The sequence below is a fragment of the Drosophila simulans genome, chromosome X (genome assembly GCF_016746395.2).
Source record: "Drosophila simulans strain w501 chromosome X, Prin_Dsim_3.1, whole genome shotgun sequence".
Lineage (NCBI taxonomy): Eukaryota > Metazoa > Arthropoda > Insecta > Diptera > Drosophilidae > Drosophila > Drosophila simulans.
This window is the reverse complement of record NC_052525.2, coordinates 14,054,832-14,081,339: the sequence shown is the minus strand read 5'-3', so window position 1 is coordinate 14,081,339 and position 26,508 is coordinate 14,054,832. Positions and strand designations below refer to the sequence as shown.

Below are 26,508 nucleotides of genomic sequence, written 5' to 3'. Positions count from 1 at the left end.
CGGCTCCCGACTTTCTGATGCCCTGCACTTTGGGCGTTGGAATCTTACAGATTTAGTTAGTTAAAAACTTTTAATTAAATATCGCTATAGAATGTAGACATGCCCTTTAAATTATGCCTTTATAACTAATTCTAGTATGGCAAATTCGTTGCATATGTACATACTTTATAGTTATTAAGCCTAAAATGCAATTTACCAGGTATGAAAAGGATGGAGGACTACATCATTGCCAAATGAAAGCCCCCAGGTGGCGGGTCTGTCATTTTGGGGGCATGAATAGAACCGGGGACACCTAGACCATTCGTTATGATGGCCGGCTGTCTATGACGAGGCTGTCATCGCCATACGCTCTGATTTACTGGCCAGCACACACATTCGGCTTCATCGTCATCCTGACACATCCTCGCCCATATATCCTGCCCATCCTTGGGCATATATCCTCGCATCGGCTTTAATTTTTGCCCATCAGCATTGGCGAATTCACTTTCATCGGTGGTGTTTAGCAAAATGTATTCACCAATACTTTTCACAATCACTTTGGCACTTGCTTAATTTATGTTGTTATGTTATTGCCCCTCGAAATGTTTGCAAAATGCTGGCAGCTTAAAAAATGCCCTCATATTCGTCGTTCTGCATATTTTGCCTTTGGACTTGGATTGGCATTTGTTTTGGTTCGGTGCGGGCTTGGCTTTCAAGTGATTATGATTATTTTTTATGCACATAACGCCACACAAAGCACAACATTCAACCCTAGCAGCCAAAATCCTTTGCCGGCTCATCAGCCAACGAATGTCAAAAGCAAAGGGCAAAGGCAGCCAGGACACAGGGAGCTCAAAAGCCAAACAAACCAAAACGAAACGAAAAGTTAAGTCAGCAGCTTTGGGCGGATCGGCGAATGTAGATGCAACGATCTGTGGATGCCCTACAAACGGTAGAATAATATCTTGGAAACTACTACCCTTGACTATTTTTTAAATTATTTTTGTAATTTTTGTTTTATATTCAAAATCCTTGTTTTATATGCTTGTTTGTTTGCCATGGATTTATGATTCCACCTCCTTATCAAAGTGTAAGGACAGCTCTTGTCCATTTCTATGCCACAGCCTCAAAAGGTAGAAAAAGGATCTGAATCCTTCGCCGTTCGTGTGTTTGGCTGCTAGAAAATGGCCAAAGGCCAGCTGGGTTGTGAGGACGAATGCCGTGCGTTGATTTTAACTGTTATTACTTGCTGGTCGAGGGGGTGGATCAGGTGAAAGGGGAATGGGAATGGGGATATATACATACATGCATTTATATACACATATCTCTCAGCACGGAACTCGACCCCGTCGACGTCGTCTCTATTTGTCTGGCCATTTGAGTTTTGTGTAAGCAGTTAATTGGATCAGGGGCTGGCTCCCTTCAGATCTTGGACCATCCTCTTCATCCCATTCCATCCTTCGCGTCCATCCCAGCATCAGGATTCCAGTCCATGTGCCAAAGAAAACGGCATAAGAGATTGTTGCATACTTCATGGAGGAGCTGTCGGATACATTTTTAATAGGCTCTGCTGAATGCCGGGCCAGTTGGCAAATGTCAACACACAAACTCGAGGAATGCCAGCGGGTTGGGTTTTTCACAGAGGGATACAGAGCGGCGGGGGTGGGGGGTGGCTTTGGAGGAGTCGTGTCTGTTCGTGGAATCTATTAAATCATTTTTGTTGCTAATACATTTGTACATAAATAGCGGCAACAAGCATATGTGTGTACTTGCCACTTCCATTTTGTTGATGCTGTTGGGTGTTGCTCTTGGGAATTCCTTTGAATTTGAATTTGAATTGCGAGAATTCCCTTCGAAATGCGGCGAACTTGCAACTTGGGGCAGCTGCCCATGCGCAACAACAACATCAATATCAGCTGTCTGCAACAATAGACACGGAAGGCAAGCAAAAAGATGGCTTCACATGGGTGGGTCAAGAAGTTCGGTGGAGTGCAAAGGTTTTTTAGTTAAAAGATCTTTAGATAATCTAGATTTTAAAATCTGGCCTTTAAATTAGTAAACAAAAGCAAAGATTGTTCTTACTATCAATTCATTTTTGGTTTAGCATAATTAAATGATGCCTAATTTATATAATTTAAATGTTGTTGCAAAAAGTCGGAATATTTTGGGTAAAATATCAGGAAAATTACTTCTGGCTTTCATATTATGGCCAAATAAGTTGTATAGCTAATAAAATTAATCTAATTACAAGCTCGAATTCCAAAATACTGTTTATTTTTGGATCTATAGTCAGAATCAAAAGTTTTTTTTGTAGTAAGAACATCTTTATGATAAACAAAGGCATAAAATCGGTTTCTCTATAAAACTAATTCCCCATCAAAATGATATAAACCATGTTAGTGTCTTTTGAACTAGCATATATATTATTATCGAATCTGTTTGATCAACCCACTGTGTCCAGCATAATGATATGTATGGCATATCGGACATAAAAAAGCCAGCAGCCGAAGGCAGCCCATAAATCAAAATGTGTGCAGTGGCAACAACGACTTCTCACCTTCGAAGGGGAAAAGGAGGGGCGTTCGTTTGGTTTCGGGTCTTGGGTATTCTGTTTTCCGTTTTTAGTTTCAACATGGTTTTCAGTTTTCAGTTTTTTTTCGGTGGAAACGCCGCTGCCAAGTGCCACTAAACGTAATGTAAATAAGCATTTAACAGCAATAGCAACAACAGCCAGGCATCGAACAACCAACATCGCAGCAATAAATGGCATTACAAACAACGGGCAAATAAATCGCAGTGAAGCGCAAATGCTCAGATGAAAAACTTGGACGCCGCCAAAGTTGCTGCCGCGCTTAACATTTACAACATGCAACACACAGCGAGAATTATGCAGGCAGCAGGCAGCAGAAGCAGCAACATTGCATATTGCATCTTGCACATGGCACATGGTGTTGCCGCCGACATGTTGACTTATGCCGCCGCAGCACACTGCCAACTCGCAACAACTTCTCAGTTCCTCATCTGCAACTGCATCTGCATCTTCAGCTCCATCTGAATCTACAGCTGCATCCCCTCGGCCTTCCAAATGTTGCACGCTTCAAAAGACTTGGACATGCGATTCGAGATTTGAGCAACAGCAATACACAAGAAACTTGCAACGGCCGCTGCAACTTGCCTTTTTATTGTTGCCGCCTGCACCTTGCCTGCTTCCCATGGGCACCTGAAAAATCGGAAAAAAAGGGAAATAAATAGGTGGGCGCCATAAAATGACCACAAGTGAAACATGTTGGTTATGGGAAGTTTTACGGATGGCCAACTGCATAGATTTGCAATATAGGGAAGTAATATAACTCTTAACATACATTTAAGTTTCATCTGACAAACTACTATACCTCGTTTTTTCACACGATTAATTTAAAATTGATTCGCTTGCGTTATTGGGAGAAAGCCAACTTTGGGCAAAATATCAAAATTATAAGGGTTACAATTTAGCTAAATGGCCAGCATAATCATAAAAATCTAGCCGTTCCGTTTACACTTTGACTAATTGGATCTTCCAACTTTGAATTGATTTATTTAGTTTCTTATAAATCTTGTTCAGATCGTCCATAAATCACGTTGAGCAGAGAAAATGTATCTAAATTTTCCCATGAACATTTATTCACATTTGCGTTATGTATGTTTTTTATGCCCCTGACTAACCTATTTTGATGCAGCATTTAGTCAGCCAATTTGATTGATATGTTCTTGGATTTGTTTTATAGATAAACAAACACACGGGTCCGCATTTTCAGCTTTTCACTTTTATACGCGCCGAGCTTTTCTTTTTTTTATTTGTTGAGAAATTAGCTCTCACCTCATGCGAACATGCCATAAAATCTGCTCCAAATACAGCTAATTATCGAGTAAAGTACAGAACGTTCGCCCCTTCACAGTCTTTTCAGCCTGTCAGCGGGAAAATTTATCCTAAAAAGAAGGAAAAACCGGTGAGATCTCGAAAACGGGGCGAAGAAGTTGCGCAAAGTGGCCAAAAAAGAAAACGATGTGGATGACGCCTCTCAGTCGGCGTCAGGTGCATCATAGGTGTGAAGTGCAATCAAAACCTGCACTCGGAAAACTCAAAGTTCGCCCTAAAATTTATATTTACAATAACATGGAGCACGAGCAATTAAAGTCCCTTTAAACCGTTTCTTTTACCTCGGGTTAACTTTAGTTTACTTCATCCTAACAATTTCATAAAATTGAGCAAATTACTATCTTATTTCAATATATTTCCAGTTATTACTTAGTACTACTATTCAATAGGGACATTTACAGCAAGAATAGTTTATTGCTTCGGTTCATTTTAGACCATAAATTTTTTGTTATACCAAAATATGCATATTTAATGATTTTTATTGTGCATAAAGTTGTGCCTCTACCAAACTTTGCAGTTATAGCCCGTTCCAACTGCCCCTGAAGCACTTTACATATACTCCGCCTGAGTTTTTTAGTCAAATAAAAAGCTCATTAGGCGAGTTGACCAAATTGCAACATGTTTCTTAATTTCGTTGTTGTTTTTCGTCGTTATTTTTTTAATACTTTTTTTTGGGAGGGCGGCGGCCACGCCTGCGGAAAAAAGCCAATTCAAATATTAACCCTCCAACTTCCCCCGCCCCCACCACTCCCTTGGCAAACAAAAGATAAACAAACAGGCAACGAGAAAAATAAAATGAGATAAAATAAATGAAAAGCAAATTCAAGTTGGAAAAGCAAAGCTTCAAAATCAAGCGGGAGACGTTAAAAGTCATTAAAATTGAAACTGTCGAATGATGCTGACGGCCAAAGGGGCGGGCAAAGGGGCACTATGGGTGGGGGCGTGGCCAAAATTTTATGGGGCAGGGGGTCCATTCTCGCAGGTGTGTGTACAACTCGCCCAGGGTCAGGCAAATAATTAACTCTGAGCCGATTTTGGGCTGCGAAAGTTACAACGGCCTATCACTCAGAGGCATCAGTGTTTTTTTTTCTTTTTTGGGCTGGAAATTAATTTTCTCACACATCTCGGGGAAATTTCAGAAGAGAGAGCTTTGCCCAGGTAACTTAATTACGAACCTCTAGATCGAAGTAAAGATGACCATTTGATTATCTAGTGGGAAACACCTTGAGGGTGTTGCTCTTAGTGGACTTTTGTTTTAAAAAATCTAGAATTCGTTACTATAGCTTAACCATAGCTATTAAGTATTAGCTTGAATACTGTGCTCTTAAATGTACTACAATTTACTAACACTGATAAGTCTCTCCTTTAATTTCCCAAAAGTTCTTCTGTAAACTTGATTGATAAACCAAAAGCTGCCATTGCTCATACTAATAACCATAATATATCCAAATTTGCCTTGACTTTCTCTGCCAATTTGACAAACAATTAAATCAATTTTATTTTATTACTTTGTGTGCTTGGGAAAAGTGTCCGAAAAGTGAGCAAACTGCAGCTCCCTTGGCAGTTTGTCGGTCGTCGGTAAACCTCATTGATCCCATCTCACTTTTGACCCTGCGAACGTAGCTTCCATTTAGTTTGTGTTATTGCTTTGCTCATCCAGGCAGCCTGAGTATCCGCATCCATCGATGTTATGTTGGGTGTATGGGGTATTTTTGCTTTAATTAAATTTTACACAAATATTTTGTGCGATGCGAAAGTATTTCCCAAATTGAAGTTCTATGCCGACGTAGCCACCCCGTTTTCAGGCGAATGGGGATGCTATGCTCATCGCGAAGGAGCAGGGGATGGGGTTGGAGTTTTTTGGGATGGGGATGGGGATTTTCTGGGTCCTGACAAATGGTCACCTGTTCGAAAGGTAAGACCCCGAAAGGGTTGGGACTATCTTGTCGAGATTTCTCGACTCTTTTCGCCGGCTGACAGGCGCCAAAAGACGACGAGATTAAGTCATCGAAGCGGCAACTCGGAAAAAGGGAAAGCCAACAACAAACAATAATCTAGCTTTCATTGTCTTGAGGGTGGTGGGTGTTTTGGGTGGCACTCATCGTTTTCCCTTTTTCAAAAATATTTTCATTTGACAAATTTTAGATTTCCTTTTCATTTCTCGCTTGCGGTGGTTGGTCTTGTCTCTCTGGATTTTTTTTAGGCTGGAGTGGCATTTTACTTGCCGTAGGCAAAACGGGCTCACTTTAATTTGGTTCTTTTTTTATTTTATTTTTTTTTTTGCTTGCTGCTCAAGCACGTAATTATCCTTTTTGGAACGCTTACCCTCAACTCCGAGCATCTTTTTCTGGCCTTTTGCATTCCGGTAACTTGTTTATTTATTTATTTTCGGCTTTCCTTCTGCTGGGCCACTCCAGTCCATTCCCATTTTATGACATCTTGTTATTTTTATTGTTATTGAGTTTTGGCCTTTTGTCCCCCCGCACACACACACTCATACACACACACTCAGCCACTCACAAGTCGTAGATATTCCCATTGTTAATGCCATATTATTAATTTTTGAGGTCTGCAAACGATCCTATTAGGCAGTCGTCCCCAAAGAACATTGACAACTTCATCGGGGATTGGGGGAAATGTCTTCTCGAAAAGAACACAACTTTTTGGGAGGAGGGTCTAGAGAAGCGGATCAAGTATCGTAAGACCCGTGTCAAAAGAAACTCCTACTAATCTTCGTTCTACACGATCCAAAAACATTGATTAGAAATCAAAGCCTTTTGCCGGAACCACAATTTTCGCAGCCCAACAACAGCAACCCGTAATCAAATGCAAATTATCAACGAGTGAAAAAAAAAATGTTTAAGGCGTGTCTACAAAAGAAAAAGTTTCGATTCGGCTTTTTATTTTATTGTATTTTATTTTATTTTTCCTCCCGAATTTCGTGTGTGTCTGCCCCTCTTGACCACAAAATTTATGTAGATTTACCGTGGGCAGTTGTGTCTGTGTTCGATTTTCGGTTTTTCTGCCTTTTATTTTGGGTTTTTGTTTTTGATTGAGACATTTCCAAGTGCGACTTCTTGGCCATGGTCAATTAAAATGTAGCGGAGGCTGAAAATAGAGAAGGAGAGTTTCCAGCTCAAGACGATAGTCGGGATTTGTAATACTCTAAAAAGAGAAACGGGATAACTAAGTAATAGATTCAAGTTAGTTAGATTCAAGATTCAAGTTCAAGTTAGGTTCAAGTTAGTTACATGAAATAGTCTCTCATGCTTGCACGATATATGTATATCAATGATTGGTATTATTTTAACTTAGACCTTGAAGTAACATGTATTTTTATTACTTAAAATAATACGATACCCTGTCAAGATCTCCGCAGTTAGGGTATCTAATGCTAAGCCGCTGGCCAAGATCCACCGGGCAACGCCTATCGATTTCAATGGGCCAACACGCCAAAGCGCAATCAAAAAGCGTTTTTAATAATGCGCTAAGTGATTGTTAAGCGCTGGTGGAGATGGAGGGCCCAACTCGATGGCTTTCCCAATCCCACAGCTCACAGATTCCAAAGTCAGACTGGAGTCGTTAATGAGTCTGTTGGTTCGACAACTACGACCTTCGGTGACACCCGCATCTTCCACTGGGAAATTAATTCAGATTTCTTAATTGGAATACTTTCCATTTATTCCGGGAAATTTTTCGAAACATACAAAAATGCATACAAAAAATGTATTTTGCAAAGGAGCTGAGGAAAAAGTCTGTGTTCGTTACAAATTGAGTATTTACTAAGCCTTTGAAATTTTTTTCCAGTGTGTCTGTTGTTTTTAGGACGAGGGACAGAGGGCTTGGCCTTTTTGCCGGCTTATTAAAACTCAATTACATTTAATTAATCAACCAGTCGAAGATAGCAACTCCGACACCTCGTCGCAATGACGTTGCACAATCCCAGGGAACGGATAACCTGGCCAAACTAAGTCTCTATCTCAATCTCGGTCTCAAACTGAAGAACTGGCAAATCGGCATTGGCTTCATTAGCGATGAAACAAACACCAAATTATCGGCTCAAACAAATTGAAGTTGCTCATCTGCATGCGTAAACAAATCGGTCAAGTTGCCTGATTGGAGGCGACAAATATTTCGAAGCCGATTCCGGTCCGTGGAACGCTGCAGTTGCTCGGTCCATCGAGGAAGTGAAAGGTGGCAAGACGGAGAGATGTGAAGTTGTGATGATGACGATGGGAAAACGATGAGTCTCCTCCGCCAAGCCAACTGATGAATGGACCGAGGCCTCAATGAATGGATGTGAATGGATATCGGTGGTCATTCAAGGGGTTTAGCCAGACGCAGGAGGATGTTGGAGGAACTCAAGTGTGGAGTGTAGTGCCTTGATTTCTTTATTTGCAAGTCCATTAAGGGGTGAAGGTTGGCTAGATGGCAGGAGAGGATGAGCTTGTGCCTTTATAAGCATTTAATTAGGGCAAGTCACATGATATTCGACTTTATTCCTTCGGTTTTAAGTATGCAACTTTCAATCTAAAACTCCCTTATTAAAACCGTATTGACCCCAGCTGCATGTTTAAGCTCAGCTACTAAATGCTAGCAATTACCCACTTTTATTTGCTCACAAGAACTTTGGCCCATTTCCAAGTTTTCTTATCACACTCAACTATTTAAGAAGCTGCACAAACAAAGCGCACCCAAAAAATAAATATGACCCGAAACTAGGAAAAAAAAGAAATACAATACAAGAGGCAAACAAAAAAGTTAGAACGCTTCACCCAACTGACTCGACTTTGTTATACCCATTTCTTGCTTTAACATTCCAATAAAAATGAATATTGAGGATGCATAAACATATAAGATGTCTATAAACAAAAACACTTAAAAATTGCCTGCGCTGAAACTCAAGAAAAGCGCACACATTATACCCATTATATTTTTAATACCCCTTATAAAAAGTGGGGAAGCCGAGATTAAAAATGACAAACAATGCAGCGAAAGTCGCCCTGTAATAATATTTGTACACCTCCCCCCGGTAAGTTTCCCACCCCCAACTCTTCGATAAAACACGCTGGGGAAAACCGGAGGAAAAATTACTTCATTAAAAGTTCGAAATGAAGAAGAAGTGTCCGAAAAAAAAAGGTTGTCGAATGCAAAGACTCAGGGAGCTGAGGTGTCCAGCTGCCGTCCCGATAAGAAACTCATAATTGGTGTCATTAAAAAATCCATTTCGGAAGTTGTTAATCTTCCGCCGCGTCGCATGGCATCGCATCGCATCGCATCGCGTGGGGCCAACAATTATGCCAACTAGCGGGGGACTCGGCTCCACGGCAAAAGTCAACTGAAGATACATAAATATGTAATTTATTAAAAGAACAGAAGAAGCAGGCAGCTGAGAAAACCGTTTACAACAATGGCTTGACTTTTGTTTATTGTTATCATTATTTAGCCAACTGATAAGACGGCGTCGGGGGACATAAAAAAAAGAAAAAGAAATAAGTAGCCACAGAACGGGGTGCTCCCTGCTAAAAATCCCTGACAGTGTAAAAAACAGCTCGTTTTTCATATATTTCTGCGCTGAGCAGTGTAGTCGCCTTTCTTTGTTCATCTTTTAATTATAAAGTGCGATAAATGTGACACAAAAAGTTGCGAAAGATAGTGGAGAACAAACAAAAAAAAATACCAGGGGACAGTAAGAAAAGTTTTTAGGAGTAGCATCAAGTCGAAAATTTAGATACTCTAAAGTTGTTTATGAAAAGATACATATCTTAAGATGTTGCTGTCATAACTTCAAACCAAAAATCATATATGTTTAAATGCATATCTTTTACGACAATATTCTTGAATAGATTGTAAATTCTGAAATTCCAAATAATTTAAATTTAATACCTCTAAGTTAGTGCAAAACAAAAGAACAGCAATCGTAAGTCGTTAAGGGGCATTGCAAGATCTTTTTGCGCTCGTTGTTTGTTTGGTTTTTTAGGCCCGCCCGCTGCCTGCCTTTGTGAATAGCATTTAATAAACACCAGGACACCCAGGATGTTGGAAAAACAAGGACTATTCCTAGCCCTATGCCATCCTAACCCAGCAAGCCATTCCCACTCCATGGCATCCAATCCCCTAGGCTTGCTTTATGAAATAGCAAAATGTCCCATAAAGTAAAATGGCATAAGATAGTAGGCGACGTTTGGGCCAGAAATACTGACCACAAAACTGGCTGTAAAGGGAGCCAGATACTCGTACATGGCCATCTTGTGTTGCGGCTTTGTCTTGCCCATAAATATTATCTGCACTTGTTGGCCTATAACTTTGCACTGGCTTCTGTTTCGTTGGTTCTCCTCCTCGTTTTTTTTTCTTTTTACGACTGAAGTTGTGGCAAAGTTGTTGGTTTTCGTCGCCCCAGTCAAGTGTTAATTTCTTCCCCTGCAATTAACTTTTTTGCCACAGCCTTTGAAAAGAAAACGAACCCCATCGGAAATAAAATGCTGAAAAGGCGCATTGATAGCCAGAAAAGGCAGAAGATACTTTCAGTGCTTTTGAGATGTATAGATACCATTGTCTTAATATGCAAATTGCATTGTCTTTCGACGGCAGTCGTTGTCCTAAGGTTCAATTGGAGCGCAGATCAGCTTCCGTTTATCTCTTTGACCTCGAGCGTTTCTGGAAAACAGCAGACCAGATAAATATATGTACAAATATTAATAAAGATTCGGCTGGACTAGCTGCCTAGCTGGGAATCATGACCACACAGAAAAAAAACACAGTTTAACTCCAATAACTCGAATGTCGCATATGATCGCATATCGGAATTAACAAGCAAATAATCGAAATAAACTTCCTTTCGATCGATTTCACAAATGGATGAGCATTATTCTCAGTGCAGATCGCGTTGGTCGCGGGAAAAGTCTTGCACATTTTACTTATTATCATTGTTTTGGCCCATTGTGATTTGCTTTTGGCTCTGGCCCCGTTCATGTTACTTTCACGACTTGTCCTCTCCGAATCCGAATCCGAATCTGAATCTGCAACTGTATCTGCATCTGCATCTGTATCTTTGTCCCTATATCTCTGTCCATGGCCATTGACAATATACTTTATTCAGGCATTCAGGTGAATGGCACTGCCAAATAATAGTAGCTATCGGGTAACCGTTTTGTCAAACTACGACTACATACCTCGACTTGACTTAACTTGACTTGGCCTAAAGGCCTAAAGGATTTAGGGGCATCTAGATAGACATCTGGCCAGATTTCCATTGGAAAACGGCAAAGGACCCAGCAATGGTGATCAACTATCGTGTGAGAAGAAAATAATAATCCATAAGAATACTTTGCATATCTCATCTGATTGAGACTTAGCCTGATTACCCTCAACTGGATTTGCTAAGGAGTTCGTTTTATCACGACCACTTAAACACAAATAATTCCCAATCACTGCCTCAGTTTAATGGCCTATATATGTGGCTCTGATCCCGCCTGGCTGACAACAGCATGTTTATGATGGGATAAACTGAAGAGATGGGACTAGAGATATCCCTTGCCAAGGCGAACAGGTTCATTAGAATTGGGAAATGTTGGTTAAAGAAGAAATGTGATGGTGATGCGACAGCCAGGGGAAGTGAATGTGAAAGATGTAGATAAAGGATAGCAAATGCAAAATTCTAAATAGAAGGAATATTCAATGAATATTCAATGTATGAAATTAAAGAATTTACTATTATAAATAATCTTTTTAATAGATACGTTAGCACTAATTCCGACATGAACATTTTATTTAGCATCCCCATACGTTGTTAAATCGCAGATTCTCGTCAGCATCTGGTCGAGTTCCAGGTTCATCGTCCAATGCTTTCCACTTTTATGGCTTAATAGCTCTCAATGGAAATCGATTTATGTTGTCACTAATTGATTAGCAGCAGATATATCCCTGTCCAGTCGGCAAATCCTACCTGATATGTACGTATGTGTATGTATGTATTTCCCTCTCTGCACCCCGAGCTCATAATAAAACATAACCATTTCCATTTCGACCGCCGTTTGCACACCTGTTAGGAAGGTCCCTTTTGGGCGGCGATTTCCCAAAACCCAGAAGAAAAGGCTTGCCAATCGGCGAGCCCCCTTCCTTCGCCGGCCGAGTGAATGAATGAATGTCAATGCGAATGTGAATGTGAATGCGAATTTGAATGCATCGCAACCGTCTGCCTCGCTGTCTGTCCGTCCAGCTGTCCGTCTGTCCGTGTTCACGGACAAATGTAAATAAATGCAAAGGCTGCACGAGGGACGTGGCTGCTCTGCTGGGCCTTCATACATACATAGTTTTGCATGCATTTTCCTTCAAGGACACTGGAAAAAATAATACAACTTTTAATATGAAATAAATAAAGTTTTCACTAAAATATATCTACATTAAATATAAATATTTTAAGTTATAATATTTAATATCTAATAAGGAAAGAAGAACGTTGATTACATTACAATTTCCTAGGAAATTACCCAATTTTTTTCAAGTGCAAACGAAGGGCCAAAATGTGCAACATGGCAAGAGCAAAGCAGAGCAGCTGCTGCTCGGAAAACTCATTGAACAATTGACCAAATCGAAGCCTCAAACTCAAATGCACAATGCACCGTCCTCACTCACCCCTCCCTGTCCCAGGACCCGAAAATGCACTGATGTCTACCGAAAAGTACGAAAATGTGGCAAAAACCAGAGGGATACAAGATTAAAATCCATGAAAACGAAACTGAGTCGGCCGACACGCCCCCTTTTTTTGCTAGTTTATCTCATGATGACCGGGCATACATATATGTATGTATATACATGCATACATACATGCATGTGCATCCATTCCTGGCTCATTGTCATATCCAAAATCCGAAATGCAGTGGCATTGTGCGACTTTGGGCCTCTGGTGGCATCTTATTATTAATTTGCTTAAGTGCCATAAATGGCAAACAGAACAGGGTAACCGAAGGAAGCGGCTTCCCAGGCAGGGGACACAAAAGGATTCAAGTTTCTGAGCCCAGGCCGCCCAGCTGGAGATTTTACACGTACTCCGATCCCAGGTCCTGACCATGACGAATTGCCAAAAACTACAATAAAAAAAAGAGGGAGAAACTACTTAAAAAGTGAATTGCTCGATTCTGGGGAAACCCGAATGCTCTTACAAAAAAAAAAATTGCAGAATAATATGCAATCGGAATGGGCTCCAGGAAATTATAGCTAACCTTTTCACCTGCATGGCATGGGATCACTACCTAAAGATCCAAAAGTGCCAAGTCATAAATTTATGCAATTGTCTTTTATACATTAGGCGGTTTGGGTGTGCAGCTTGCCAAGATATAAAAAGCGTAGGAAAATGACTTGTAAAATACATTTTTTTGTTTCACGGCAGAGAAATTGTTTTTGTAATCAACCTTGGGGTTTTACAATATGCCTAGGATGTTGAATGTAGTCTTAGTTATAGTCTTAGTCTTAGTCTTAGCTTGAATTTGATTTGAATCCCAACTAGATGTTGACCCATGCTCCATCTTTCCGCCTAAAAAATGGCAACAATTGTCAACAATCGGGCAAATATAAAATAACTGAGAAATCTGCAAGTAACTGCAAGTGACATTGAAAACTCCACCAGAGCTCGACCCCAACTCGTGTCCCCCCATCCAGCTCATCCAACTCATTCCACTCCCCCGGAATGGAGGAGCTGATTTATGTTTCGCTGGCGGCTGCATTGGGGCATCTTTGACCTTTTGGTGGCATCGCATTTCATGGAGGGTTTCTGGGGAATTTGTTCGGACATCGCAGATAGACTATCTTCGAGATACTATGCACAATGTCAGGCGGGAGATACGATTTTTAATTGACATTCACACGACAACACAAAAAGGGTTGAAGGAATGAATGGGTGATCTGGTGTGATGGAGTGACGGAGTTTTCTGCTTAATTAAATGCAATCTACAACTCTATTGGGAATCAGTAGCCAGGCCATTTTTGCGCATTTAAAAATCATTTATACGAATTAGCCCCCGGCAAATGGTAATTAAGGCGTGGCCCATGGGCACAGAGTCCACGATTTACCACACACACACACTCTACACACCACACACCACACAGCACAAGAGGCACACACGTGCAGAGCTCCAAAAGATAAACAAACAAAATGCAAATGATACAAATGCAACAAATGCAACTGCAAGGCCCCCGAAAAAGGCGAGAAAAATGTTAAACAAAACATATTGCCGCAATTGGAGGCCATGTGCGGTGCGGCAAGTGCTGGCTGACATTTCAACACCACGAATCGGGCACCACCAGTTCCAAACTCAAAGCCCAGCCAGCACCACTTTGATCCGCAGAACGGGCAGTGCACTGGGAGAAAAAACTTTACCTTAAGTACCAATCTCGTTTTTATTAGCATCTTATTAAAAATAGTTATCTTGATTTGGTTTTATAATATCAAATCTTACAAGAGAAGTCATATTTATCAGATTTATAGATCGTTATTGGTAATGAAGATAAGTTAGAGGCACTTATTTCTCCCTGTGCACACGTCTCTGAATCCAAAAAGCGAATCCCAATCAAAACAAAGATCAAAACCCAGCAGCAACAACAATGCGGCACTTGAGCGGTACAAGCGGTATGAAGTTGAAGTTGAAGATGATGATGAGGATGAGCGGTACGGGTAGGAGCGGTACGGGCGATCAGCGGGCGGGCGGCGGCAGCGGAGACCTTTCACCTCACCTGCAAGTGTTGTTGATCTAGCTGCTGTTTTGTTTATCTGCCAGATACACACACACACACACGCCCACCAGCTACAGATACAGATACATGTGCCTATTTCAACACCAGCAACTCCAGCAGCACACTCAATTGAGTTTGCTTTGTCTGCGATCTCAAGTTGTCCAAACTAATTAATGAGGCCTGAAAAGAGGAGAAAATCGTGTTGAGAATAATTCACAAGGATTTATTTACCTTTTTTGGTAATTTCAAATGCGCTGCATAATATTTATTTGCCATTTGAGGGGTAGATGCTACTGGTAAAAACTATTTCCGGTTATAAGTAGTTCAATTTGATTTACTTGAATATATTACCAAATCAGATTGGCTTTTAAAATACTACAATACTTAACATAAAATATACAAAATATACAAAAAACGGAACAAAGCTTTGGCAATACTTTAGATACTTTAGATCACAATCTTTAGTGAATAGTGCCTGCCACTTAGAATCCCCGTTCACTTAACTTATTTTGTTAAATGATTTTATTTCGGGCCCACTTTGTGCGTGGTTTTTTGGCTGGGCGACTTAATTAGGAAACTGGTGCTGCTTTTATTTATGTGTCTTAACGAATCGTTTATTTAACCCACACCACATCTACATGCGTGCGAGTATATATATCCATATATATCTCGCCATCCTTGTCGCCCTCGAATCCGAAGCTGAGCACACAAACATTTTGGAAATTTGTTTATTGTTTTTCCTCGGCGTCCTCCGCACTAATTTGGGAAAAGTAGAAAATGCACCACGAAAATTGAAAACCGAAATCGGTATTGGAATTGGAATTGGAATAGGAATTGGAGTTTGGTATTCGAATATTTAAAAGGAAGACAAAACACAGAGAATTGAAATAATTCGGGGCCTTGATTTAAATAAATGAAAAAAAAAAGGAAAATAGAAATAACAAACAGAAAGAACATTTTCCTCCGAATGCTTCGAGCAGTTCGACGAAAAACCAAACATAAATTCCTATCGACCCCTCCTCCGCCGCCTGTGTGGGCCAAAGTGAAGCCATGAACATTGTTTTTTATTAGCGGCAGGATATCGGCGATGCACCCTGATTCCCCCCCCCCCCCTTCCCTTCCCCCTCCTGCTAAATGTGTATATATTTATATGTTAATTCGCCCGGCGTTAATTAGAGAACAAAACTCCGAATGCAGATGAAAAAAAAGCAAGTGGAAGTTGGAGATTCCGGCGCTGCTTTTACTCGATGCCCCAACTAAAAATGTATTTATATAAGCATGCAACATGCAACTCTCTCGGCCTTTTTGTATTTCGTATTTTTTATTGTATTTATTTATTTGGCCACGGGCAGCAAACAATTTGTAATCGCTGTTTCTGCCGCCGCCGCCGTTGACAAGGAAAATGTTGCAGCTGCGGCACGCGAAACGACACCGAAAACAAAAGCTGTTGCAGTCGCCTTAATTGCACTTTTTTTTGTCAGTCCGCAAGGAAGCGCCAAAAGAAAAATGTTTTAAGTTTTCCGAAAAAGCGCCAAAGGCGCGGAAAATGCTGTAGAATGGAGTGGATTAGTTGGGCCATCAACTCTAATTCATTACTACTGTTCTATTGTCTAAATTTAAATGAAAATAAGCGGGGGTTGCTTAATAATATTTAATTATATATATTTTATATATATTTTCTCTATATTTATTTATAAATATTACTTTTATAACAAATCTATACAACTTCCTTATAACTAAGATACTTGTTCAGCTAATTAAGATTGCATTACTCACTGCGTAACTTGTTCTTAAGCTAGGGTATGAACAAGTCTAAAGAAATAGCGCTAGTAAAAGGTTTTCCCACTTTTTAATCGCCAGCAAAATAAAGATTTACCATCCACTGGGTGACAGACGAAATAAATTTGCTGGTGAAAAGCCAGCAAGTTAATTACGCTGGCCAATAAAGCTTATTACAATGCAGTTAGACGCAAAGTGGGGCTTTTTTGGCCGGAGGTCTCCAATTGTTTGGATGCTGTTTTTTGGGGCCATGTGGATGAGGATGGGCGATTTTCTTGGTATTTTCATCGGGCGCTTCCAGCGAAGTCAGTGCGAAGAATTTATGAAAGTGGTTCTGGCTGTTTACGACTGTTTTGGGCCGTTTTACGATGAAAATGTTTATAAATACTCGCCCTGTACTATATAGAAGTATAGTTGTAGTTCAAAGAGTGGCGAAATTGGGTTAACCAGAATGGACAGACTTCAGACAGACAGCCAAAGACGCGATGAGATGACATAATTGCTCGGCTTCTGGTGAATCACTTCACTTTTTTGTACGCCGATGAACAATGATTTTTCATTGTTTGGTGTGCAAAAACTCAAATTATTAATTACCAAGCGAGAATGTTTTTGTTTTTCGTGATTTTGTGTGTGTGTGTGTGTAAAACGACCACTTTTGATAAATCACAGAAGCACACAACACGGCCACAAACACCAAAACAATTTTGCGATGAAATTGTCAAATTGCAGTGCAAAAACGCAAGAGCAGCAACCGCAACCGCAATCGCACCAACAACCAACAGCCATTGAAAGCCACCGCTTCCGTTCGAATCCCCCCACCTTTTTCGGGGGCTTTCCATTCCCCCCAGCCCCGCCCTCCACACCACGAATTCAATTCACAATTTTCGGTAACCGAAAATCACTGCGAGGCGAACGCAATCAATCATAAAACGATGAAATGTCGACAACGACCAGCAGACGAGGGGATCGAGTGAGGAAAATTGAAAACTCTCAGCCAGGACATGGACAAGGAAAAGCCCCGGCCAACAAAACCCCAAGCCCCGAACGCCAGAAACCCCCAAAAATGGGGGATAAAAACCCATCAACAGCTAGTCGGTTTATGCGAGGTCCATTCAGCAAATTCGTGATTGAAACTCTATGATTTTGTAATATTCAATGGAGATATGGAAAATATTAGCTTCTTTTTTAAATCTGATATTTTGAAAATCAGAATGCTTTGTGCATATAAACCTTTTTCATCTTTATTGATTTTTAAAGAAAATAATTAATAATATAAAAAAACATTAAGCTGAAGGAAAAAACTGCTTGTCAAATGACTTTAATAAGAAAAGTGAACCACAATTATTGCGGTTTTTCAATTAAATTAATATTTCCTTTTTTAATAATATTAATAGCTATTAATTAACTATTTTTTCGAAGAAAGATGACCACAACAAGAATGAAATATAAATAGAAATCCATTTTAACTTGAAACGAATTTATTTTGTTTTTTATCGAACATACAAAATATTGGATGTCATAATACTTCCGGCATGAACTTTATACTCTGGATCAACTCAAAAGCATAACGTTGAATTGGCTTTTGGTCGGTTTGCGTTTGCTTTGGCTTTGGCTTTGGTCTGCTTGGATACGGAATGTTTTGGTTTGTTTTCGGCCAATGGCAGTGGCCAAAAGCGAACGCTTTCCGACAATTTATCAACGGTCTTCCATCGAGCAGCACTGGCCAATTCTGAGCGGCTAAGCTTGGCCAAATCTGCTCCTGGCCAGAAATCCATGTCCAAAAAATATCCCTGAGGAGCATAAAAAAAGAAAGGAAAAAGCCCTTCTGCAGTTAATTAGAGATGCCCAAACTGATTGTGGCTTAGGTTGGGTAGATTTCAAAGGGCTTCTATTCATAGCTCGCAAAATTTAAATCGAGTACCGGAAACAACAGCGATTCAAATTGCCATTTCTGAAACAATCCTTGAAATCACAGATACTTGGCCATTCCAATCTTTTCCGAAACTCTTATCCTTTTTCGCACCGACTAGCTTTCCCTGAGAAAAATTAATGATCGTTTTTGGTCACCCAGTGACTAATTCGTGTCGAAAGTTAAGCGGCCTAAAAATGTCGTTTTATTGGAAACTCTCCCAGGCAGTTAATTTCTGGGCCTGCGACTGCGACAAAGATACGGATACAGATACCGATACTGAAGATTTCATTGTTTTCCCCTCAGTCCATCGAAATCCATCGACGATGCCGGGGAGTGTATGAGTGTTTGAGGGCCACTTATCAAATTTGAACTTAATTACTGGGCTCACCTTTCTCGGCTAACACAGCAGCTTGGGGTCCGGCTAATGAGCGGTTTTATGCATCGCTTTAAGTCGCATTTGATTGAGCTGGATGGGCATTTTGTAATCGTCGAACTGAGATTTACATGGCACCCAAAAGAAAGGAAACCCCCCGAAACAAAACAAAAAAAAAGTAAAAACGAAAATATCTCTGCCCGGCCCATAAATCAAGTGGCATTCGCCGGGAGTCGCGAGTCGCAGGTCGTAAGTGTGTCATTAAAATTAATTATCTAGCATTTTTAACACCGAACCAAACCGAACCGAACCCTTTTTCGGGGCGGAAGTGGGGAGTTTTGGGGTCTATATACTAGGTCTAGTTGGTATATCTGGTGGTAGGCAGCCTGGTAGCTTGTCAATTAGCCACACGCCGTGCTTGGAGCTCTCTGCGTTTTCCAAATATTTGCTTAGCTTTTGTTGACGATTTTACAACGGTCTCCAACTGTTGGGGAGACTGCACTGTGAAAAAATATTCATCTAGTCATAAGATAAGTTGATTTAAGGCTCAGCCAATGGAATTTACTTGGTTTTTAGTTCAGTAAATAGTATTATATATATTTTCTAGAGCCATTTGGACATATATAGTTGCATTAAAATGTACATTAATAGCTTTTTATCTCAGTGTATGAATGCAAAAGTCCCTGACTGCGCTCAAATATTTGCGCTGACATAAGTTGCTCTGTGGCTGGCATGAGGACGGGAATTTAGGAATGAGAACTGCGGATTGGGCATGTGGCATGCGGCATTAACCATGGAGCATTCGATGATCCAATAGAACCAGTGAGAGTGGAAAGTGGAGTGAAAGTGGAGACGAGAGTCGCCTCGCCTGCCACTGTGCAAGATAATTATAACATACATATGTACATATGTGCCCAGAACCAAACTGTGCACCGAACTTTTCAAGCTGCAAGCTGCGAAATGAAGTCCGGGGTGCGCCGCAACTGTCGATTGCACAGAATCATCGCAGACAGTGGGCCCTCGACCAGTGGACAATGGTGGGGCGCTTCAAGTTTTTGTCTAGCCGCAAGCTGCAACAGCAGAAAGATTCCAGTTTCGTGGTCGATGCCATTGACAGGTCAGCTGTCCATTTCCGTCTGCCCTGTCGTTCCTTTCTTTTGCCACCAAACCTCAGCTGAAAGATGTCAACTCAGCACAGCAAGCGTACACTGATAAAAACGAGCGAGGCTTACACATATCCAGCGAAGAAAGTCATACTAAGAACTCACTTCTAAAATACAACATGCAATTTGAGCATGAGCATGAGATTTTGAGTCTTTATCCCAATATCAGTTGCATTTCAACTCACTCTTATTTCTCTGAGTGTAGCAATGGCAGGCAGCAGCAACCGCAGCACTCGCCTTCGAATGTCAATAGCAAAACTGTTTGCCAAAAGCATAACAAGCAGCAGGCGACAGCAAAAAAGCTAAGAAATCTCCGGTCTTCATTGATCGAATGGTAAATGCCAGTTACCTTTTACTTAAATGCATTAAGTGGATCTATGTGGTTTTTTGTATTAGCCTTATGAAGAAAGTATATACTAGCTATAGCATTAATTCAAAATTTTTGAGCGGACAAAATGTCCCTCAATGTTTTCCAATTATTTAAGTCATATAAATCCAATGCTGCTAAATAATTTCACCCACCTATATTGTTCATACGCCCCGTTTTCGATGGGTAACTCCCCCTGATATACTCTTCGACTTAAGTAAGTAATTCAAGACAAATCGCCGCATAAATTATCCAGCCTAAGCCAATATCCCGCTAGACAAATAGCACTCCCATCCAGCAGATCCACTGCCAATCTGTTGGCCCAACCCAAGTCGCACCATTCTAGATCGAAATCTTGGCCCATTTGCCTGGACAAACCATTTTGCGTGCCATTTTCTTTCTTTTTGGCATTTATCGCATTGGGATATGGCCAAATCGAAGGCGGCAATAGAGCCGTTGAAAGCAAATGTATCTTTTCTCATGCGAACTTGTCTTGCTTCTTTTCATTTTGCAGAATGCAACTGCAACAAGCACGCCCGTCAGTGCCGCTTCAACATGGAAATCTTCCGGCTTTCGCAGGGCGTCTCCGGCGGAGTCTGCCAGAATTGTCGCCACTCGACCACGGGCCGGAATTGTCATCAGTGCAAGGAGGGATTCTACCGGGACGCCACCAAACCACTCACCCACCGCAAGGTTTGCAAAGGTAAGATTTAAATATATTAATAAAAAAAAAGCTAGCATTAAAAAAAGAACGTATTATGCAATCAGACATTCTTGTGTCCGAGATTAATGACTAATTTACAATAATTAGCTCACAGCGACATCCAACTGCGCCAGCAGCCCCCCTGTGACCACCCCTTTGTATCCCCTTTGGAGCCCCTTTAGGCCCCCTTTTTGGCACCCCTTTAGCCCCCTGTGGCCACCCTTTGGCCAACCCATCCCCAGGCGACCTTCGAGTGTGTTGTTTGTTATGTAATTTATGAGCGCCATAAATTCACGCGCTCCAATCGAAACAATAAAAATAAAACGAAGCCAGCGGATAAGAAAAAGACGCTAGAGGAAAAAAGGGAAATGGTTTTAAAATCGAACAAATGGATTAAGTAATAGTATAAAAATACAAATACTTAAGATTGGTGGCAATGCTTGTTGCTAAATAATATTTAATCATATGAATGTTCAGAAGAACCTGCTTTTTGCGATGTTCATTACCGCGAATTCAAAGTGGATTATTTAATGTAGAAAACTGAGATAGCGGATGTGCTCTATAAGGCGGAGCAAGAGGAAGAGGAAGAAGAAGAAGGGGAGGAAGCAGCCGAAATTTATAGCCTGCAATCATTTTCATTGGCAAACAATCAAATCAGGTGGCCCACATGGCTAAAATCTGAAGCGCTCGACTATTTATAGTTTCGTGGCGCATCAAGATACATATATATATATATATAAATATATATCTAAATATGCATATGTATAAGCGGATATAACATGTATAGTAGTTGGCAGTATCCCGCTGGGAATTCACATTCAACAAATTTATACCTAATTGCGAATCGAGTATCGTAAACAAAAACAAAAACAAAAGGCCCCAGTGGGAGTGATTTTCGTGTGGATTTTCGGTAGGTGTTGTAGGGGGTGCCGCCTGTCGTTTGTCATTGCGGTGTCAGAAATTTTTGGTCGAAAACCGCTTTTGGCATTCGGAATTTGGCTTTCAGCATTCAGCGCGTTCAGCGATTCGGCTTGCGGATTTCGGCTGACTAAGCATCATAATTCTCGTGTCCGCTCAGCCAGAGCCGTTAAATCCAAATCAAATTCTTATCGATTTTTAATTAATTATCCGCCGCTAAGTCGGAACGGAGCCACCACGTCGTAAATATCGGCGACTAACCACCCACCGCAACCCATCGTAAACCACCGAAACCCACCGCAACCCTCTCAACCACTTGCGATTTCGAGACAAAAAAGGCGCCGCTGCGACAATTTTTTAAATTATATGCCCCTTCGTCGGAGGCCATAAGAGGAGGCCCCCCCCCCCCCCCCCCCCCCACTCCTCTCGAACTTTCAATTAGTCAGCCCGAAATTGCTGGGGAAAATCTTTGTGGCACAGGAGCCACAGGAGAAAGAATCGAGAAGGAATCCTCTCCAGCTGATGCCCCCGACGGAAGTGTCGCAGGAGGACATTCAGTGATTTATACGTTTCATCTCGAGCTGGCTCGTTTTTCATACATAGTCATACATATTCCCCCATAACGTTCGAAATAAATTTAAAATAATTTCACATTACTAATGGCATTCTGTGAAACGACAGCAAAAGCTGCCACAAAAGGGTGTACTCATGTGTTTGTGGGTTGTATTTTGAATTTTATTATTCAGGAGTTGCATATATCAAGGCCTTTAAGGCGTTGACTTAAAAATAGTAAGCACTTTAATCTTACACAACGAGGAATTTGTTTGAATAAATTGAAGTACGTACACTTCATTTGCAATGGGAATGTTAGGAAACAAGCATTCAATCTATCATAGGAAATTATTAAATTGGTTTCGAGATAATTACAATTAGAATATATAATCAACATTTAGAATTCCGTAATAATTACTTAACTGAATCGTAAGTCTTGCCGGGCAAATTTGAATTACCTTTAGCTGCAGAGACTCTTAATCAAATGCCACAATTACACACTTAAATGTGGCGATTAAACATTCAGCTTGTTGTTAATATTAAGTTGTCAATAAGTCAGTCAGTTGTTCTGTTCCAAAATCTTTTCGCCGCAATCTGCATTCCGAATCTGACTTTGAAAGCCATTAGTTTTGAGCTATGCCATTAACTTCCTTTATAATTAACGCCTAAAATTCATTTCGATTGCCAGTTAAAATGAAAAAGATTAGGAGCAACTTAGCTTCCGCAAAACTCCATTTACTTGAGTGTGTGTGCATCAGTTGAATTTGAATTTGAAGTTGATTTAATTTAAATATTCAAATGATTTACTCGAGGAAGGCTCGAAGTCAAGTCTAATGGAGCAAACGCCATCCAAAGCCATAATTCATCGCCTAGACGGAGAGTTTGGTTGGGATGGAAATGTTGGATGTAGGAGTTGGCTGTGGAATTGGTATTTGCAATTCGAAATTACACACAGCTGTATGTAGATGCAGATACAGATACAGACTTAGATTCAGATGCAAACTCATAGATACGGACACGTGTTGTCAAAGTCATTTCAGTCAATTTCCTTATTTGTGCAAATGTTTCAATGACCGGAAAATTACATATTATTATTTGTCCAACGGGAGGATCCGACATTCCGACATCCCGACTTCCCAACATCCCGACATCCTGGCCGTAAACGAATCGTTATTCATACACTTGTCTGCATGTGTTGCCTTTGCCCCAACGACTGCTCTTTTGGTAATTAAAATCTGAACCCTCCTGCCAGAACCCCAAAAAAGTATACTCTACTTTTTGCCCCATCGCCATCGTTGACATCATTAAATCTGCATGCCACATATGAGGGCAATAAAAACAAGAAGTGCAAATCGCAGATTGTGTGCTCTGCAAATAATGAGCAAAATGTAGGAAATATTTGCTATTTATATAGTTGCTTCTCGATTGAAATGATACTTTCGGTTGTAGTGAAGGATAGTGAAGTGTAGATACTTTTGGTAGCACATTTAATTCAGTTTAATAGTTCTATATATAGTTTGTATACTTTTCAAACTAATCAAGTTGATATTTCCAAAGTGTTTATTTCAAAACCCCAATTGAACTCAACATTTCCGTATCAGATGCCCTGTGTGTTGACATCCTTTTAATATCCATTATCCTGTCGTATCTGCCATAAACGTTTATCATCGCCCAGTAATTAGGGTATACAATTGAATGCCTACCAATTGTTTTCAACTGCCCGGAACTCATAGATGCCATATCCACGATGACAAAAGACTCAACGGATTCGCATGTGTCAATGGGGCGTTTTGGGGGCGTTGGGCGTGCCCTGGAATACAATTAACATTATCCGTAACTAAATACGTGAAATTAAAAGCCATAAAATCAGAAAGTCACGTGCGAAATGTTACAGCAATATATAACATGGATGGAAAACAGCAGGAGCGGCAATTAAAATAATGCCACACACACGTAGACGGGAAAAGTTTCTTTATTGCCCAAAGTTCATGAAAATGCGGTGGAAAATGGGGGAGGCTGGGCAAGGACATTATTATTTACGTGGGGTAGGAATCCGGGAGCAGGAATCAGTCAAACATCATTAGAATTTCATAAAACGCGCCGATGCAACTGTGGCGAATCGCTTAAAGGTTAAAGGTTATCGCTGCGAGGGTCGCTCGGCAACTTAATTGAAATTTTGGAATGCCAGCGCGAAATGCATTTATCATACGACATGGCAAGGTGGCTTCGCCAAACTAAGCCGGAAAAATCTATTTCAGAGCCAGTGGGCGGTGGTGGTGGTGGTTCCAGCCAAAAACTAAGCCCCGTGACAAATTTTCTGCCGGCAAAGCTATAAAAGTTCATGCCCACAAACACAGGCAATTTTTGAACAATTTTTGACATAGCTAAACAAATGCCAGAAGAGTACAAAAAAATATTGATAGAAACATTTGAGTTTTATAGGGGTTGTATTGAGACAGCACAACGAAACGGATATGCGCTTGGAATTTTAAGAAGTGAAGTTCATTTTGGGCCGATTTGATTGATTTGTTTAAGCCAAAGAATGGAGTAACTTGATTTTATCAGTACTGCAGAAAATGAATAGGTGTATTTCTGTTTCTCTCAGTGTACATATGAGCTTATGGCACCGTTTAGCCCCCAAGAACCGAAGTGTCCCCAAATCCTCGGACAGTTTTGAAAGGACAGAGGGCAAAGCTGCCCAATTTGAATTATGACATTTTGCATGCGAGCCGACATTTAAAGCTGTGCAAATTGTTCGAGCGTCAAATTGGCGCTGCCATTTCACCAGCCACCCGCTTTCGCTCACACCAACCACCACCCACTTTTCCAGTTGGAAAATCATTTTCCGAAACGGTGCACTTTCGGCCAGAAGTAGCGGGAGTTTGGCAACAATTCGGCTACACATTGCCTACTTTACTGCGCGTCGTTTGATTTTCAATAGGCCCATTCAGATCTGTTTACCCCGCCTACGTATTTCCACCGCTCCTCTCGATTTTCCCCAGGCGCCTCAATCTTTAACGCACAATTTGAAATGCGCGGAAAGTTTTTTCCCGTCCGCCTGTCGGCCTGAGTCGATTTTCCCAGCCTTTTACCAGCTTTTCCCCACCTGCAAATGGAAAACTTTGTACATGCAACAGAAAATTGTAGCAAGACGAGAAGAGGCTTTTTGCTCATTTGAACGGCGAACGAAAGTTGAGCGAACTTTGCGCCAGTTGCAACCGCGATAAACTTTTTTTACTCCACCGCCCAGGAAAATTGATGGCGGGGGGGAGGGGGGATGTAGAAGAGGAAGCGGCGAGGAAAAGCAACTTTTCCTGGAGTGTCGCGCGGAGCCTTTGATTTATTAATAAGACCCAAGAAAAGTTCCGCCCGCCGGCTTAAACTCAAGTGTGAAGTGCGATGGCAAAGGTGAATCGCCTTTTTGGACCGGTTTTTGCCAGGCATTCGGGCCAAATCAAATGGCTCATTTGAATTCATGAGCAATTGGTAGATCATTCGAGTGAATCATTGACGTGTGATATGTGCGATATGTGTGCGAATAATTGAATGTGTAATGTTATCCTGGCCTTTAAGGATAATCGCATTGAGTTCGTATAAGTTTGAAAATCATTTAGATCAAAAAGTTATGAATTTGATTATAAATATTTAAATTTAGACAGCGGTTTTACCATAAATGTATAGATTTTTTAGAATGAATGACTGTATTAGTCAAAAATACGCAATTTCTCTTAAAGAAAAACTAACTTTATTTGTGTTCTTTTCATGGGAAATAAATCGAAACTATTAAACAATCGACAATAGCGTTTATTTCTGGCATACAAACAATAAAATTATGCAAATAAATAGTGCATTTAAAATTATATCGATGAGCTCATGCTTGTAAACCCAAACAAATGCACAAATGCATTGAATATAATTTCAATTGAATGATTTTTCAATATTCGAATATTTTAAAATGTAAAATGTAAATTTTTGGCTTTTCGAAATGTTTCCTTTGCCAGCTAATAAGTAGCAAATGGCTTTTCCTCGAATGCACAAGTTCCTATATATATATATATATTCATATGCATATATATGCACATATGTATATATGTGTAGTACTTATATACGGCCGATCT

At 40.6% G+C, this 26,508-nt stretch overlaps 1 protein-coding gene across 2 annotated transcripts in view; it reads left to right on the top strand.

Annotated features, from left to right (window-relative positions):
- LOC6725952 (netrin-A) overlaps positions 1–26,508 on the top strand; it is a 44,638-nt gene that overhangs the window by 6,578 nt on the left and 11,552 nt on the right. For both annotated transcript variants that reach the window (XM_016172586.3, XM_016172587.3), the window contains exon 2: positions 20,732–20,920. In XM_016172586.3, coding sequence (XP_016039304.1) covers positions 20,732–20,920 — 189 coding nt within the window. The remainder of the gene's footprint in view (positions 1–20,731; positions 20,921–26,508) is intronic.